This window comes from Styela clava, chromosome 1, assembly GCF_964204865.1.
Source record: "Styela clava chromosome 1, kaStyClav1.hap1.2, whole genome shotgun sequence".
Taxonomy (NCBI): Eukaryota; Metazoa; Chordata; class Ascidiacea; order Stolidobranchia; family Styelidae; genus Styela; species Styela clava.
This window is the reverse complement of record NC_135250.1, coordinates 21,595,061-21,613,069: the sequence shown is the minus strand read 5'-3', so window position 1 is coordinate 21,613,069 and position 18,009 is coordinate 21,595,061. Positions and strand designations below refer to the sequence as shown.

At 35.4% G+C, this 18,009-nt stretch overlaps 2 protein-coding genes across 3 annotated transcripts; both read left to right on the top strand.

Annotated features, from left to right (window-relative positions):
* The first annotated feature begins 3,422 nt into the window (after positions 1–3,422).
* LOC120342114 (uncharacterized) lies at positions 3,423–5,509 on the top strand. Its single transcript, XM_039410807.2, has one exon. It carries the CDS (start codon positions 3,520–3,522, stop codon positions 5,056–5,058), a length of 1,539 nt encoding a protein of 512 aa, XP_039266741.2. The 5' UTR covers positions 3,423–3,519; the 3' UTR covers positions 5,059–5,509.
* A 1,872-nt stretch (positions 5,510–7,381) lies between these two features.
* LOC120342123 (D-serine dehydratase-like) lies at positions 7,382–15,235 on the top strand. Of its 2 annotated transcripts, XM_078111703.1 has the most exons (11): positions 7,382–7,520; positions 8,152–8,295; positions 8,411–8,553; positions 9,094–9,274; positions 10,012–10,133; positions 10,563–10,761; positions 11,442–11,550; positions 12,211–12,299; positions 13,605–13,851; positions 14,078–14,170; positions 14,614–15,235. In XM_078111703.1, exons 1-9 carry the CDS (start codon positions 7,384–7,386, stop codon positions 13,699–13,701), a joined length of 1,221 nt encoding a protein of 406 aa, XP_077967829.1. In that variant the 5' UTR covers positions 7,382–7,383; the 3' UTR covers positions 13,702–13,851; positions 14,078–14,170; positions 14,614–15,235. The 2 variants fall into 2 exon arrangements, with proteins under 2 accessions (XP_077967829.1, XP_039266768.1); XM_039410834.2 differs by lacking the exons at positions 13,605–13,851; positions 14,078–14,170 and having other exon boundaries at positions 14,614–15,230.
* Positions 15,236–18,009: the final 2,774 nt, after the last annotated feature.

Sequence of the window (18,009 nt, the reverse complement as noted above, 5' to 3'; positions counted from 1 at the left end):
TATCAAGCTAAAACATGCCAAAACCACCAAAAAACTCACTAGAACGTGCAAAATTTTACTATATCTACATTTAGTGTAAGATTTCAAACTCTTCATAACGGACAAAAAGTCGTTTTAGATTGTCACCGACACAACTTACAGACATATTAAGCAAGCATTGTGGTATTTTCTCTCCCATATCCAGTCAAACATCCGATTGAATTGGTCATCTTTCGTTTCAAACTCATGTTTACAAAATAACTGCAGATTGTTTGATTACCGAATTTTATCAAAGTTGAGAGGGTAATTACTAAATTTTCTGACATATAGGCAGCATTTTTACTGGTTAAGCTGGCTGCAAAAAAACACCCGCCAGGAATTATGTTGTTCGGCCATTACATTGATATTTAGTTATCAGGCATAGCCAACCTAGAATAATAGATTCCTCATTCGATTTTTAGTTCTCTATTAAGCCTATTTTGTTAGCATATATTCCCGGCCAAAAAATCGAAAATCAGTTGACAATTTAGAGACTATCCAAACACAATATTAAACTTTGCTAGCTGTTTCAGCTAGCCTCAACACTAGTCAATTCATGACATTCATTAGTGATGAAACAATATATATGTCAAAAAAATTTTGCTGGTTATTTGCATTACGAAACAACACCAAATGCGATTTTTTGTTTACCCACGCGCAAATGCGACGCGGGCCACAGATAATGAAGCGGTGGGTCACGTGTGGCCCGCGGGCCTGGGTTTGGGCCACCCTGGTGTAGTTACTAATTGTTTTACATAATTTGCAGTCGTGAAAACCTAAATGAATACTAATACTAAAAAAGTAAAACTAATCAACATGCACACTTTTATATATTTCAACCAAAAAAAGGGTGGAAATTGTTTTTACGCGTAGGGATTTTTGCGATTCTGTCAGCTTCAATTTTATGATTTTCTGCTAACTTGACAGAGGTCTAATCACCTGCGGTAGCTGAACAGGGAGGCGGACAACTCGACTACACGGACAACTCACCAGAGACAACTCGTCAACAGAGAGGCCTGGTGAGTTGTACGTTGTTTCGCATTTTCTATGGCGAGTTGTCCGTCAGCCGTCAGAGGGCCACCCTGGTGTAGTTACTAATTGTTTTACATAATTTGCAGTTGTGAAAACCTAAATGAATACTAATACTAAAAAAGTAAAACTAATCAACATGCACACTTTTATATATTTCAAACAAAAAAGTGTGAAAATTGTTTTTACGCGTAGGGATTTTTGCGATTCTGTCAGCTTCAATTTTATGATTTTCTGCTAACTTGACAGAGGTCTAATCACCTGCGGTAGCTGAACAGGGAGGCGGACAACTCGACTACACGGACAACTCACCAGAGACAACTCGACAACAGAGAGGCCTGGTGAGTTGTACGTCGTTTCGCATTTTCTATGGCGAGTTGTCCGTCAGCCGTCAGGTGGGGGTTTCGGTTAGTAAGGACATATATACAAAAATTGTCTAGCCAGGCCAACTAGAAGTACTTGCGGCGTGTATTTAACGAAACCCGTTATTGCTTTATTGACTGCTCGCTCTTAAACAATGCAGCGCTTCACTTCTACTAAATCTATTTTTGTGTAATTTGTCATCATTCAATAATGCAATAGGAGGTGTACCGGTACCGGTACCGGAGTGTACCGGTACGCAATGTACGATAACTAATTATCAACTGGATGAGGAGTTGTTGCAAGATTTCAACAAAAACTAAAGTTCTGACTCCGTTAAATTATTCAGCTTTCATGCTCGTACCGTACCGAATAGCATGTATAGAGAATTTCTGAATTCAGACAAAATTTTAAGTTCTGAAGTCTGGAAAGAGTCTTGGACTAAGTCTACTGTAAGTTGCCATTTTGAGCTTAAATTTGAGTATTACTGCTTAGATAAAGACAACGTTTCAATGCAATTGGTATTTTAATATTTTAGTCATAGAATAGGGCTATCTCTATTTTCTGATTTTATTTGGAGTACCGGTAGTCTTTTTTTTTGATCCAAGTACAGAAGTAAATTTACCGGGTCTGGTATACCGTAGTTCAGTACCACATGCACTTCTAGTTGGTCTGGGCAACAATTTTTGCATTTGGCAATCCTAACCCCCACCTGACTACGTCACCAAAAAATCTGTCATTTCAGCGTCACAGTGCGTAAAAAGACCCACCAAAGTATGCGGATGGTCGTCCAAAACGCGCAAACGATCACCCGAAATCGAGCAAGCTATTTTTCTCGTTTTCTTGTCACAACGATCACGATAAGAGAGAGATCGCCGCCTTTAGTGAGTTTGTTATCGGCAGCGCAGATGCTATTTCGGGCGATTGTAATTATACTTTGGCAAGCGCTATAACGTGATGGTGACGTCGTAGTGACGTAATGTTTAGATGGCATAGTCAGGTGGGGGTTAGGAATAACATATGCAAAATTCGTAGGCTATACCCACTGGAAGTAGGGTGGTATAGCCAGTCTGCGGACGATTTCATTCAAACGGCTATAAAACCAATATTTCTAACCCGTTAATTTTTTCACCGTGGGTGCATTGGCATGTATTCTACACGCTAAACCTCGAATTAACTTTCTACGACCAGGGGTTAAAGCTATACAAACCACCAAAGTACGACACTCGGCAGAGGTATTCGCGACCGAACGACCAGTGTGCGACCACGTATTTCAAGCCTTGAACATCGTTTCTGCTGCGGTGAGACAAGAGCATACGCAGCCATGCGTGAAAAAATTAGGCTTCTAATTGCATTTCTGACCGTCATATATTCTAAGAACACGGTCATTTTGAACAAAACTTGTCAAATTATATACAAAGCACCGCATCACAGCAATCAAACAGACAAAAACACGGTGGTCGCAAATTGGTCTACAAAGATGTTATCGACGTATTGGAAATACGCACCCCCCTATTCCCCCTCCTTTAAATGTAGAAACGCGAAAATTTAAAGATGGTTAAAAGAAACACAACTCTACCCACCTGCCAAGTTTCATATCTTTATCTCTTATATTTGTATGGATTTACAAGTTATTTTAATGGGAAAACAGGTAGTTTGCAACATAAAAAAATAATCTGTTTTTTTTCTTCGGTTGGGTTTTCGGTCGTAACTTTTTTGTTTGTGGCCGCATTTTAGTGTAATTTTGCAGAGCTGTGAGGGACAAGATGAGGATCACGCGTGAGAAATATAGTTGCGGTTCGCTAATTTTTTCGACATTAATTAGATCTAGGAAGTTGATGGCCGCAAAGCGGTTAAGCCACCCTACTTGTGGTACTAAACTATACTAGACTCAATTTACCAAGGCCACATTCAACGAGAGCATACATCAGTATCGCATTCAGACAAATTGACAGCGTACATGACATACTGTTTCATTTTAGTTTTATTATGTTTCCTGTACATTTGAATATTTACAGATTTATCTGTTATTCCATGTCAGCATGTCATATAGGCTGCGTTAACTGCATAATATATTAAACTAGCGGATTTAGATATTGACTTAGCTAGCAAATGACTGCTCTAGGAATGGATAATGGAGTTGCGATTGACCCAGACACAAGACATAACAACAAGTTTTTGACAAGAATGGAAAAAGAGGAAATAAAAGAAATGCGGCACGGAAGGATGTCAACTAGTGAAAAATTAAGAGAGTGGAGTGCTAATTTGCTACGTCTACTTCTACTTTTTGGAGTTCCTGTAGTCCTGGCTATGGTACTTATTATTATTCTTGTGGCAATATTTGTTGTTCGTCCCTATATACTAACACGAGATTTTACCAGAACTAAATGTGAGGTTTCCGAACATGTTATTCTCAACGAATCATCTGCGAGTTGTAGCGCTGGAACAGATATATTCAACCCGTGCGTCAAAGTTACGGTTCTGTATGCTACAGGAACAAGTGGGAAATATGAAAGTGGAATTCTAATGGAAAATGAACAAGCGTTGGTTAATTGTAACCCATGTTCATATACTTTTGGTACGCATGGTTTACTCCATGAATATCAAGATGCTTGCGAAAGCTGGAAAGAAAATTACAATCCAACTCTTTGTGTGGAGAATTTTCTTGATCAACTTGGGGTTGCTGGCTCTGTTTTTCCTTGTTATTTCAATCCAAACAAACCAGATGAAATTGTACGAGATTTAGTTTTGGATGTTAATATGATGATTCATGCTGTATCATGGCCAATTTTATCATGCCTAATATACTTGCTTGCTTGGGGATTTGTCTGCTATGATGCGAAGCAAAATCGTATGATCAATAAATGTATAAGAGAGGAAATCGCATACAAACGTAAAAGACAACAAATGGCACGTTTACATGCTGCGGAATGGAGAAAACAAAAGTTAGGGAAAACATTAGGTGTGAGAATTGAACACAGTAATGGAATAAACATGTTTGCAAAAAATAACGAAAGCACTAAAAAATTGAGTCTGAGTTTGCCAAGTCTATGTAGTTTGAATGATAATCATAACGTTGCAAACGATATCAAACTTTCTGAGTGCAATGAAAATATCGACACAGAAGATGAAGAAAATTTTAATCTTCATCACTTGGATCTTGCTGTATCTCAACATAATATTAATGGACTTGTGATGACTTATGAAAACCCAAGAACGCATCATTCATTGTCTCACAAAAACATGCGATTTAAGGATAGATATCAAGCTGGTTCCTCTCATCATACCTTGCCAGTTCTTTCATTCTCTCCTATGAGTACTTTTCGTCGACCGAAATACAATGGAAACTCACTTTTACATCAAAACGTCTACAATTTTGCGTACTCTTCATTTTCTGCTGGGGATCGTCATAAAACAAAAAATTCTTCAAAACTGCGGGCAGCCGCAATACTTCAATCTTTTCCTCCAGTTCTTCATACTAATGGTCGTATGTTCTATCAAGAAAAAAAATTAAATTCTGATTCATCAGATTCCGACGCAGCTGTGAGTGAAGATGATATCGATGGATATTATTCTTTTGCTCAAAGACAAAAAGATTTACCAATGCAAACTGTTGATATGTATTCAGGAAAGGATGAATCTAATGTGTAAATTTTAACCTAAGGGTATACAAACTTTTCGACCCATAAGCGTTTTGACCCAGACATCTGGCCATCGGACTTTTCTAACCACAGGATTGGATAAGACAGATTGATTTTGATTTTTAGTCGCCTTGGATGGGGATGAGCAATTCAGAATATCGAAGCCTGAGGATTCGAATCCAGAAGGATTCGGTTTTGGCTATTGCGTAATAATTTTGATATTTGAAGTACACAATTTATTGATTAACAACCGTCGTTTTTTACGAGCACGCGCACAACACTATTTCTCTCCTCGTGACTCTTAATTTTGCTCATGATGCACAAATATGGCAAAATCAACCATAATAATCAGTTCAATCAATCATAAATAATTCAGTTGTTTGAAAATTTTGGCATAGTTAGTATTAGGATTGTATCTCTTCCGGCATGTTATTGTCACTGCTTTGGTGAATATGTTCAAATGTCCTAAAAAACCACATAGTTGTATATTATTATGGTTGGGCAACTCCCAAAGCGACTGAAAATCATAACTCAAACCGTCTTATGCCTATGGAAAAGCTTGGGGGTCGAAAGTCTGTTATGTCCAACTAAGGTACCCTATTCAAAGATTGAAATAAATATCATTGTTTAGTTTTGAGTTGCAATCTTGTATGGATATCATAACTCAATATGGCATATATTTTCTCATCGTTTAAAACTATCTTTCACAGTCTCATTAAATATATATTGAAAAGTTCAGTAGTGCTCTTTTAAGTTATCTAGCTGTCAAACATGACTCACGGTAACTTTAAATATTTGAGTAGCCTGATGAAAGCATTCCTGAGATTTATTTATCTATTTCCTTTCTTAAAATTAAAGAATGGCATGAGAATTCCTTACCATTCACATCATGTGGAAATATTAATTCACTTTTTAAGCAATTTGAGCACTTTGAGCAATTTTTTTACATTAGTATTTTGTAATATTGAGAACATAAGACCACCTAATATCAAAGATGGAAACATAAGTATTGTATTTAATTTTTTTTTAAATATTTATGGATAAGTACTTTGGCTTTCCATGTATTGCTTTCAGCATTATTTATATTTGCTCTTTTCTGTGTGTAAATTTAGCTATTGTATGTTTGGTTTTGTCTGCCATTATTGATTTTTTTTATCTTGTAGATACATCCTTTTAGAATAGTTTGAAAATCATTATTGCATTATCTCTATATTAATTATGGTATTTATCATTCTATTGCATATTTTATTTCCCTAAACGTAGTTCTATTTCTTAGTAAACATACACAATTTCTTCACTTGATATTTTTATGCATTCTTATTTACAATTGTACATTTATAATATTGATATTGCTATCAATGATTTTACTCCCACCCAATTCAGAGATGATATTCAAAATACTTTTTAATATCTTATTTAATTTTAGAAATACAGCTGTTGCAAAACTTCAGTTTGTTTCAACACAAAATCTTGCAATTATGATATATTTATATATTATTTTAGGATAACATAGGATTTCCATATTTATCAATCTGTCAATGTTGGTTATCACAGTGGAGGAACACTTATCCATTCTGACTAGATTCTAAGAAAATATTCTCTGACACATTTTCAATTGAAAAATTGTAATTCACCGAAATAAACACTTTCAAATACATTTGGAATTGGATGAAATCTACCTTCTTTGTGAATTAATGTCTTGTATTAAATTGTTCACTGAACTTTTGTTGTGCCTTTAGTAATTTCTTTGTTACTTAGAGATTTATATTCTGTAATTATCGTGCAATTTTTTTCTGTTATTCATATTTTTTTTTTATTATTATTCTGAATTATGATAGTTTTTCTAGTTTTTTTTTGACATGACACTGGTTATTGTTTTTGGAAGCTAATCTATGTTTAGTATGGGAAGTAGTGTAATTCACATTGATCAAATTAAAATATTATTTCCATATTATGACACTTATAAATTTACACCTTGCGCTCTCGAACAAGGCCCTGTATAGCAGCCACTGATATCTAATGATGTGTGGAAAGGGTCATAAATTCACATTGATTAAACTGAAATATTATCAATATAGGTTCGAATAATTTAAAATTTTCTTCCTCAGTTAGCCGTTTTCACTCGCATTTACACTCACTCGTATATATTTTGATTTTACTGAATCATTGTACCTGCGGTATATGTCGAGACGAAAATAAAAATTCTATTTTTTCTTTCTCATTTCTTAAATGTTATTCTATGAAATCGTTGATACTGGTTGATAAAATATTTCATCTTTCAAATAAAATTCTGTAGTTTAAGGTTGTCAAATTATATGTTACTGTTGCTCCCGCCATGGATATTTCTGACCTTCCTACTCCGGCATTGATCGTGTACATTGACAAAGTTAAAAAGAATATAAAAGATATGGAAAAAAGGTCTAAGAAATATGGCGTTAGACTTCGGCCCCATTTCAAAACTTCAAAAGTTGTGTAAGTCTTTATATCCGGAAGGATCAACTATTTTAAAGATGTGCACACTTGATCAGGCAGGCGCAGTTGGTGGGAACTGGCAAGGGGAATGAGGTCCCATGGCTTGCCATATGATCAAACCGTTTTGAATTGTTAATATCTTTCTAAATGTGAAGAATCCAATCACCAAAAAATATGAACTTCAATCCAGCAATTGTTTATCTCCCTGCTGTATTATCATTATTAAAACGAGAGAGCAATGCCCAAATATATGGACATGTAGGTTGCTCATCAGTACCAACACAGTTGGGTCTTAGCTGAGCACTGAGATTGCTAAATAGATTGACAGGCAAGCGTGACAGAATGAAGTGTTCCCATAATTCATATGAAAATGTTCCCTTTATTAATTAAAATAAAACAGCGGTTTTGTGTGAAATATAGAGTATTGCTCAACCGAGAACTAGGAGGAAATTAAAAAATATAATAGACTTCTATCAGCTTATACCATCGTTCGGTACGAAAATTTTTAAATCGGTCGGTCCATTAGTTGCAAAGAAAATCGAATCCGCTTTGTGTCTAAAAAGATGAGAATCCATTCTCTTAGAATTGTCGATTTAACAAATAAAGATCTTTCATAGATAAATACTTGCAGAAAAGTAGCCGAACTCCAAACTGCTGGATCAAAACGTGGTCTTGTGGTTTCAACTCTTCCTGAAGCAGAAGCTCTGGCTGAAAATGGTTTTGATGATATATTGTATGCTGTCCCCTTGATAAATGATCCCGACAAGATCAAAAGGTAAATAAATTCCAGTTTGGGTCTATTCTAATTCCCACAAATTTTATAATTTGAGTTGCATGTAATGTCAAGTCAGGTGCCCTGGCCACCGTGTCTACAGTTTTTCAGTTTTCAGATGCAAAGCTTTATCTGAAAAACTGTCAGAATTCCATGTGATGATAGACACAATTGACACTGCCAATTTACTTGTCAGTACTAATTTACTAAATGGAAAGAAATGGTCCATTTTTCTATTGACGGATTGTGGATATCACAGAGGTATTTATGTGTTGATAATTACAACCCTTCTTCTCATGTGATACCACTGTAGGGCTGGGCATTTCTGAATACCTGATGATTTCCGAATCGAATACCTTGGGGATATAGAATTGTATGTAACTTTTTTATTGTATTAGGTTTTCAAGACACATAAATTACTGAAAACTTAGAATATATCACTCAGTCAGATTGCTGAGCGTTCACATACAATAAAAATACGTTTTCATCAATAACTCACTACAGAAAAGAGTCGTATGTCAGAATTGCGTTGAAAACATCTTAAAAAAATAGGAAATTTACCTCGACCATTGGCAGAAAGAAAATAAACAAGATGGTGGCGATTCGAAATTTTGCTCTAAAGCGATTCGAATAATTTACTATTCGATTCGAAATGCCCAGCTCTAGGCACCACTTACTCTTAATTGGAACTGAAGAGTTGAAAAGATTGTTACTGACATTTCAAATCATATATTGTTTTCGAAATCATCACGTTTCAAATTCATCTGTATCTTCTATAAATTATTTTATTTTACCATTCAGCTGGTGCATTGCATGACTCGAGCAAACTCATAGAGCTTGCTAAACTACTCCATAAGAGTGAGAAAATCCAGTTTCAAGGTCTCTATACCCATTGTGGACATTCCTATCATCTTAATGCAGACAAGACTGTCAAAAATGTGGCTGATGAAGTTGTGACCAACTTACTTGCAACAGTGGAAAGGTATAAAGAGAAAAAAGTGATATCACTGACGTTCAAATTATCAGTCATTTTGACAAATATAAAGCGGGACGGAATCAGTACATCTCATGAAGTTGTCTGCTGTGATGCTCTCATTCCTGCGGAGTCTCTAGTGAGATGAATACTCGCTGAAGGGCACATAAACATAACAAGTTTCATGATAATTCTCTTTCTCAATTTGAAAACCACTGCCTTAAACAAATATTCACATACTTTCAAATTTGTTAACGCTATAATCAATATACAAGATTTAACACTTATTCTAAGAAGATTGTGAAAACAATGACAAAATAATAATTTCATATTTTTCACAAATCAAATCTTTAGTAATATATATATATAATGCTGTTGAAAGCAGTGTTGAGGAGCCTCTAGTCACAATTTATCAAAGATTCGAAGTGACTCGAGCCATCTTTATGGAATGTCTCAAAATCGACATCAGTCCATACATACATGATAGACTCAGACTAGACTTGAGACTCTTATAAGACATGTCCCATGACTGGACTTGACTCCCGACTCAGAGCTCGGAACTTCCACCCAAATTGGTTGACAATAACTTAATTTATGATATATTCCACATTACAAAGTGTTTGGAATTGTAAATTAGCCATTTTAACCAGCTCTCATTAGATTAATATTGCAATGCAATTCTTTCATTTTTACCCAAATTTTTCAATTATGGTACATACCAATATGATTTCGTTTTATTCCTTAAGATTGAAAACCCTTGGTATACAATGCAAGCATTATGGACTTGGTTCAACACCAACATGTAGTCAACCTACTGAAATGATGAGAAAAGTTACAGAGTGGCATCCTGGAAACTATGTCTTTTATGGTAAACTAGTACCTAACTCATATAATAACAGATCAGAAGAGAAAAATATAACCATTCAAAGTATGAGATTCTGACCCCAAGGAATCAAAAATGTTGACTTCCAGGCAGTTGGACAATTGACTCCAGTGAATCCATGTCAAAATCGACAGTCATGTTTCTGACTACTGACAATGTTTGCTTTGCGAGAAAGATTTTGGGTCCAAACCCTTTGCCCACTTCACCTATTTTCCTCGAAGTGTAATAGATTAGTATGGCCATATAAAATCAGCAATTCAATAGACCGGCATAGAATTTTGTTTGGTGTATGCTTAAGATGAAGATCATGTAGACAATATTAGTTTAGTGTTCAACTCCTATTATGCTTAAACAAATTTAGAAACTTTGTGACATTAAGTAAGCTTGTTCATTTCAATATTTTTCAATTATTAGATGTTCAACAAGAAATGCTTGATTCCTGTGAGAGAAGTGACATAGCCTGTATGGTGGCAACCAGAATCATTGGCCATTATAGCAGTAAAGGCTTCAGTCACATGGTAGTAGATTGCGGATTCACTGCATTGACCCAACAAGGTTACGGAAAAGTGCCTTCTGGAGGTTATGGGGCAATTTTGAATCATTCTGAGCTGAAGTGATTGCTATTTTTAATCATTTTATCGCTTTCTTTATTATTTAAAAAATAATATTGATATATTTTCAATATATGAGGTATTGGCAAATTGAGGCGTGACTGTTGGGATGGAACATCCTACTAATTTGCAAACATGCTCAGTATTGGTACTTTGAATGGCTTTGCAGATGAAGTCGTGGCAGTAGAGCAAAATCATTTTGTAAAAATAGGAATGCCATTGCATTGTGGTTCCGTGTGTATGCATCTGAAACGATAAACAAGCTTAGATTTTTTATACAAGCACAGCCACCGATATCTAATGCTGTATGAGGAGCTAAAAACTGAAATCTTTCTTGTTTGACGTTACCTACCCAATTTTTACACCCTGGGTGAGATGGTGAACATTGGATTTGAATCCAAGATGGCCGATGGGTAACCTGAGATGCCAACACCGTTAAGTTTAAGGCTTCAACCGGTAAGCCATCCCGCCCACAATTAATTTCATCTTCGTAAACAGTAAGCTATGTCATAACTGTGTGAATTTTCACACCAAAGGGTGAATACCAGTTCTGCTTTGTAAAATCAAAAAGATTGTTGTGTTTAGTGAAAGCAAATATTTGTTCTGAAGCTTCAAGCTAGCACTTGTTTGCCAACCACATTTTTTTCTTTGCTAATTTGGTTGAAATTGTTCATTTTCCAAGGTTGGAAAACCTGACACAGGAGGTTGGAAAGATAACAAATGTTGATGGAACTTCTATTGATTTTGCTAAATACCCTATTGGGTCCATGCTATTCATACTGCCTTATCATGTAAGTATTACTACGGATCTATAGCAAAGTCGGTGTAATAAAAGCGAAGAGATTGGTTGAAATCTTTCATTTTATAATTTATCTAGTATAATTTTACCTTGCCTAATTGGCAATCTTTTGAGTTGGTCTTATGAATTGAAGAGGTAAATTAATTTGATATGTTCGTTATGAATAATAATTTTAGAATACGAAACTATTTAATTATTTATATTCTCAATCATAATCATAGCAGAGATGGGAAGATGGTGATTTGAGCTCGCAATCCAGCCCAAACTGTGGCTCTGTCACGGGTGCCTCATATTTTACCTTGTTACCTCTGGCTCTATAGCCATTGATGTTTTTTGGTATTACCACTACTGTGAAACACCATTCCAAATGTATTTTTGCGACAGTGGAATTTAAAACCATGATATAAGATTCCACATTTTAAAATTTTGATTACACAACTTTAACTAAAAAAAAATTCAACTTCAACTTGATATTGAAAAAATTAATCTGAAAAATGAGAAGAATATAATTGTGAAGAAAATTATTGTTTGGAGCAGAATCTTCCAATATTTCTGGCATTACCGACTCCATAAGCTTTGATTCATAGCTGTTTTTGGGGGTTTGCTGTATTACCTAAATTTTCATTTCTAATATTTCTTGATTTATTAACAGTCATGTGCAACATGTGCTATGCACCCTGTTTACTATGTGGCAGACAATGAAGGAAAAATAGTTGACAAATGGTTTCCAGTCAGAGGATGGTAAAATTCTAATTGTTGCTTAATAAAAAGTGCCTATGGTTTGTGTATAAGATGTAAAGCAGTGCATTGTTGACGTTTTTAGTTTTGTTTTATACATAACTTGGTGCTTAAGTTTTATACATAATATTTAATCACCTCTTGGCTTGCTAGTTACTGATTAGCAATTTATATTACTTGTAATGTATACCTATTTCTACAGTTCATCTATGAAATGTGTCAATTATTTTTGGTGCTTTTTTGGTTAAAAAACTTTTAATCATATTACTTGCTGTTTGTCAACTTCCAAAAGTTAGGGTTAGGCAAGTTTTCCTTCAAATTTGACAGTTCATAATAATATATGTATAGTGTTTAATTTTAATCAAATACCGATTTAGATGAGCCTTCTCAACCTTTCAGTAATCAGTAGTTTATTTTCTCACCATACTAAATGCACACTTGATATACAAATTGCAATAAATAAATAAAAGGCATTTCAGGGTGAGGGGAGCTGCGAGAAACCAAATTTGGTTATCGAGCAGCGGCACCCATAAGCAAGTCTAACGAGGAAATAATAACAAAAAAAAGTCGAACTGTGTATATACAGTATCATATATACATTAATTTGAAAATAAATATAAATACGTCAAGGCATTCCAACCAGGTATGCCCAGTAATCTCGCGTTTCAACAACAACAAAACAAGAAACGACTCCGTGCACCAATTATTTAAGTAGCCATGACGATAGCTGCTTTGAGGTAAAGTCACAATGGTACCATTGTAAGGTGACTGTGGTCGTATGTAGAACATTGTATGGTGCAGGGCTACAGTTGTTTAGGTATCAATGGTAAAAATGAAGTTTCACGAACAGGAAGCCTACCAGTAGTATGGTATGCATGCAACGGTAGTACCGGTAGTCATAAATAATTTAACCTTTTATGGTAAGAAAATTGAACTTCAGTGTGTAACTGGAAGGCACATGATCAATGAATAAATGGTATTCTACAAGATCAAGGTAGGATTAAATTTCATGTGGAACTAACCACTTCATACAGAACATGGAAAAAGCAAAGGTAGGTAGATTGATAAAAATCTAATGTCAGTCAGTTTATGACATAACGATGCCAAATGTACAAAGATAAAAAAAAAAAATTACAATCGAATATGGTTTAACATTAAAATGATGTTATTAAGGGTGCCAGAGACCAAGATCTTAGTAACTTAGATCAGGCTCAAATATTACCAATATATACTGACTATATTACATGACATCACAGTGCATGAACTATGCATGGTTTCTTCTTACATGATATCCTCTCATTCACACAGTGGGTCAAGCAGAGATGAATCAAATATCTTTCAGTACCGACCGCCGTCGCGTGAGGACGTGGCTACCTCGAGCCGAAGATATGCATTCGAGAAGTGAATCCCAGACTTAGTGACATCAATAAACAAATAACAGAAATAGCAGATTTTTTAATGATGAACTGGAAATGTGCAAAATGGAAGATTTTGTGATGGACGAAATTATGCTCTGCTCAAATATGGAGAAGACCGGATATACAAATGTTAAACCGTAAATATATACTACTACGGTTAAACTGCACGAACTGATATTAGAAAATTCACAATCGATTTTTACATTGGTGTGTTAACGTTTTAGTAGATTTTACAAGATATATGTTTGAGCATGGAACGGAAACATGCATTCGCACCTCCAACTAGGATTTTTCGGACTGTTTGTTTACATGCCGCATCACACGCACAGCGGATATTTAATTCACTTTTTTGTTTTTGAAAAGATTGCACGCAACCTGATTATCAAGTGAAACGCCTGAGTAATGACTGCCGTCAATATTCATGTTTGTGTTTGTGACTCATTTCTTTCTTCTTTGGTAAGTGAACGCGTTTAATACGTTTTAAACCTATTTTATTAGGTTTTGTTCACTTTCCAGATTCTTCGCCTTAATCTCTTGTGTATATATGTTCATTTTGTTTTTGCGAATGAATCGAAATAAAATCTTATCTTATCTAAAAAGAAACAATTCATAGTAGTAAATAGGTAATAAAGAGGTCATGGTGAGAAAAGACAATATGAGCTTTGCATTGGAAGCATGACTGATTGTAAATGCATATAGCAGGACAATTGTCATTTAATAAGAGAATGATACCTAAAATTTTTGATTTAGGTCAATATTTTAGCAAAAGCTCGCTCTTTGATATATTGGGTGAAATTAAAAATACAGTAAATACTTTTTGTAAGGCTGGGACCATGTAACATACATAGGTAAAAATATTTGTTTGATTACACGATAAATTCCAAAATTATATATTTCAGGTACTCTGGATCAAGTCGACAGTGGAGCTGGCAATGGCGAAGAAAGTTCTGGATCCACTTTAATCGGATGAAAAGGCTTGTGTCTCCCTTTTAGAGGCTTTCAGTACTCATGTCCCTCTCTTTATTATTCCAGTGGTATTTATAGTGTCATTTGATTCATAGATTCAAAATCCCATTACCGGTATGTTCAAAGAATTCATGCTCAACAAAGTGAACAAAAGCCTGTGAAATAACCTTATCAAGTAATGAAACTAGGAAGAATGGGGTCTTTTCTTGTAAAGGGGAAAATGAAATCAGTTTTGCACCTAGCATTGTCACCCCACTCCAACTGATCTTTGGCCCCTTTGTGTGGCCGGACCCTCTGTTGCGAACCACTTACAGATTTTCCACTGTTAATAAACTTGCTGAACTTGAAGATCATTTTGTTTTGCCAGTGTTAGGTTTGCTTTTATGTATATTTACAGTTTGTGCAATCAAACAATAAATGGTAATCAAACTATTCAACTAATCCTTGAGTTCCTGAAATGTTTATAACCAATTGCTTTAGTTCTAGATTCTTGTTATTTGGGGGTACTTGAGTACTTCCACCAAAAATATCCGCCTTTTGTATGTATGCACCATAGATAGATAGATAGTTTAGATAGATAGATAGATAGATAGATAGATAGATAGATAGATAGTTTATTTCGAAAACTCCATAACAAACCTAAATTTAAAATGGAGAATTCTGGAGGGCAAGCAAAACCTACAAAAAAGTTTAAAACATGAAGTATCTCATGTGCCTGCCCACCAGCACGCACACAAAAACACAAGCCCAATTAAATGAGGCTTGGGCCAAACTTAGAAAACAAAATACACGATAGTAATAAACTTTCGGGCTGTTGTACTCTTTTTCAACAATTACGTTGATAATGACCAATACCTACAACCTCATGCAAAGATAATGTGGGGAGTGGAATGTAATAAATTTGCGACGATAGTCATACTCATGAAGCCATGAAAGCTTTAAGAAAAACCAAGCCATGAAAAACTACACTGATTGCTAGATTGGGCATTGCGGAAAAGGTGATAAGTGGTTTAATATACAAACAAACGCAAAACCATGGCGGCAAATTCGGTGTGCGGACACTCATAAAAGCAATTATTAGGAAAAACACTAATCACACGTGAGCAGGTCTGTAGCCTAATTGATACATTGACGTGGCCAACATTGTTAAAACAGTACCGGTATACACACAGAGAGAACAAATCAAAAATATGCCACTAAATGAATGTTTAAAAATGTTACACTGCAAACTATTTACACATATATAGTTGAATACTCAGTATTCAAGCGGAATTTCTAGAAATAGCAGTATATCATACTCTTTGTCACAAAATAAAATATCTGAATCAATCCCTGTTGTATTCATCTTTCGATTCTGTTATGATGTCCGTATGTTGCCTTTATGCTGCCATGTAATTTCATATTTCGGCCTTTACTTGTTGATATTCCTTAAGTGCTGGTTCATTGTTGTCAATCTAATCTTTCTGCGCCGTTCAAAAATGCGACCGCACCCGACGACTGCCAAACACAAACTTTAAATCCAATCTTTTATCCATAAACTTCTTTAATTCCGGTGGATGGGCCTTGATCATGTTGATATCACGAGATACAAATCTAATAGTAAATACCGAAACACACAGCGCGTAGCATTCTCAGTCCAACAGCATTGATTGATCTTTCATCTAACAGAGCAACAAAAACACGTCCGACCCAGACGGCAGACGGCAGTCTGTTGTCTGTAGCTTGATCTATCTTAAATATGTGGAATAGATCTACTTGGCTCGCCAGTCACAAAATAGCAAAAGAAAAGGTAACGAAGTGAAAGAAATAAAATAAAAGCTTGAAAAGTTGTAGAGGAAAAATATGACTCTGGTCACGTCAAATGTGATTTCATTACGGCAGGGATTATTTTTGGGCCAACAGCACAATGTATTGAATGTAAATACTACGTCGCATGTAAGCTTGTCTCCTGCCAAGCATCCACTTAAACCGATAATATCTAATATGCAAGATTTACCTTCACGTTAATATTAAATGCCATGTGGATACATTTTTTTCCGTTTATCAACATCTCATCGAGGTTCGCCCGAGAACGTGGCAAAGGGAGGAATTTATCGAAAACGGTTTCAAATCGCTGGCTTAGTTTTTGAGACTAACAACGACAGGGTTTGGAATTTCAGAATTCAGGGGTGATCATATTTTTGAGCAAGATTTCTATAACTGTGCATTGCAATCGGTTTTGTATACTTGATCAACTGCATTGGTTTTTGGATTATGGCAACGATACTGGACAAAAATTTGGTCGCTCTAGAAGTGTGCGTACTAATATGGGGGTAACTAATTTTGTTCGCCTACTTTACATCAAGTTGTGTAAAGGGACTGAAACCTATGGGTAGGGGGTATATTCTCTTGGCTAACACAGACAGTCCCCGAGCTCGTAATAAAACTAAAACAGGAATAAAATGATGGCCTAACCTGGTACACACAGCTTCCCATCAGATAAATACCTCAAATAATACGCGTGCGGCTCTCAACAACCTTTCCTGCGGCTCATGTTAATGCCTCAAAAATTAATTACTTTCGAAGAAAATTTTCATTGGAAACTAATCATTGACTTGAAATTAAAATGCGGAAGTCTATTTGTTAGTCGAATGGATTCCCCGTGTTTATTTGCGTAGCGTTGACTAATCTACAAGAAGCAATAGTGACGCAACAGTAAGAGTTTTCGCGGCAACTCAGACACTTTTCACTTGGAAAGACTTTAGACATGGCTGTAATCATTGGCTTGCTTTCGTGGATTTTCAGTTTTTGTCGCATTTTCTAATATTATGTATAAATCAAATAACTCAATGATTATTTTAATTTCTAGAGCATTTTAATTTTGTTCCAGTAATCGAAAATAGTCCCGAAATATCTGGCGATCATCTCAAGCAGCTACTGCACCTTGCATCCTCCACGATTACGACCCGCTTTGACAAACTTATTAGGAACCAAAGCCAAATTGAATGGGTGTTAGTCTAGGGTGGGCAAAATAGAATCTTTTTTCGAATCGAATAATTTGAATATTTTTAACGAATACCGAATAGTCGAATAATGAATATTTTTTTTTTATACATTACAGGGATTCAGAACGTCGGAGGTCGATACTCCACTTGGAAATTAATAGAAACATTGAAAAGTCGACAATAAAGCGATTTTTTACTGGTTAATGGTTAATTTCAACAGAATCGCTGATTGTCTTTGTCACCGCGATCGTTTCGGCGGCGATATCCTAAAGTTGGTATTCTATATTCTCGCCTTTTCTCGTTTTTTGCAAGAATAAGGGGTCGCCGAATATCGAAGTTTCATAT

Coding starts and splice junctions, on each gene's coding strand:
- LOC120342114 (XM_039410807.2), top strand. CDS start 3,520: ATGACTGCTCTAGGAATGGATAATGGAGTTGCGATTGACCCAGACACA.
- LOC120342123 (XM_078111703.1), top strand. CDS start 7,384: ATGGATATTTCTGACCTTCCTACTCCGGCATTGATCGTGTACATTGAC. Junction 8,554..9,093: donor GGATTGTGGATATCACAGAG/GTATTTATGTGT, acceptor TTTACCATTCAG/CTGGTGCATTGCATGACTCG. Junction 10,762..11,441: donor TTGAATCATTCTGAGCTGAA/GTGATTGCTATT, acceptor TCATTTTCCAAG/GTTGGAAAACCTGACACAGG.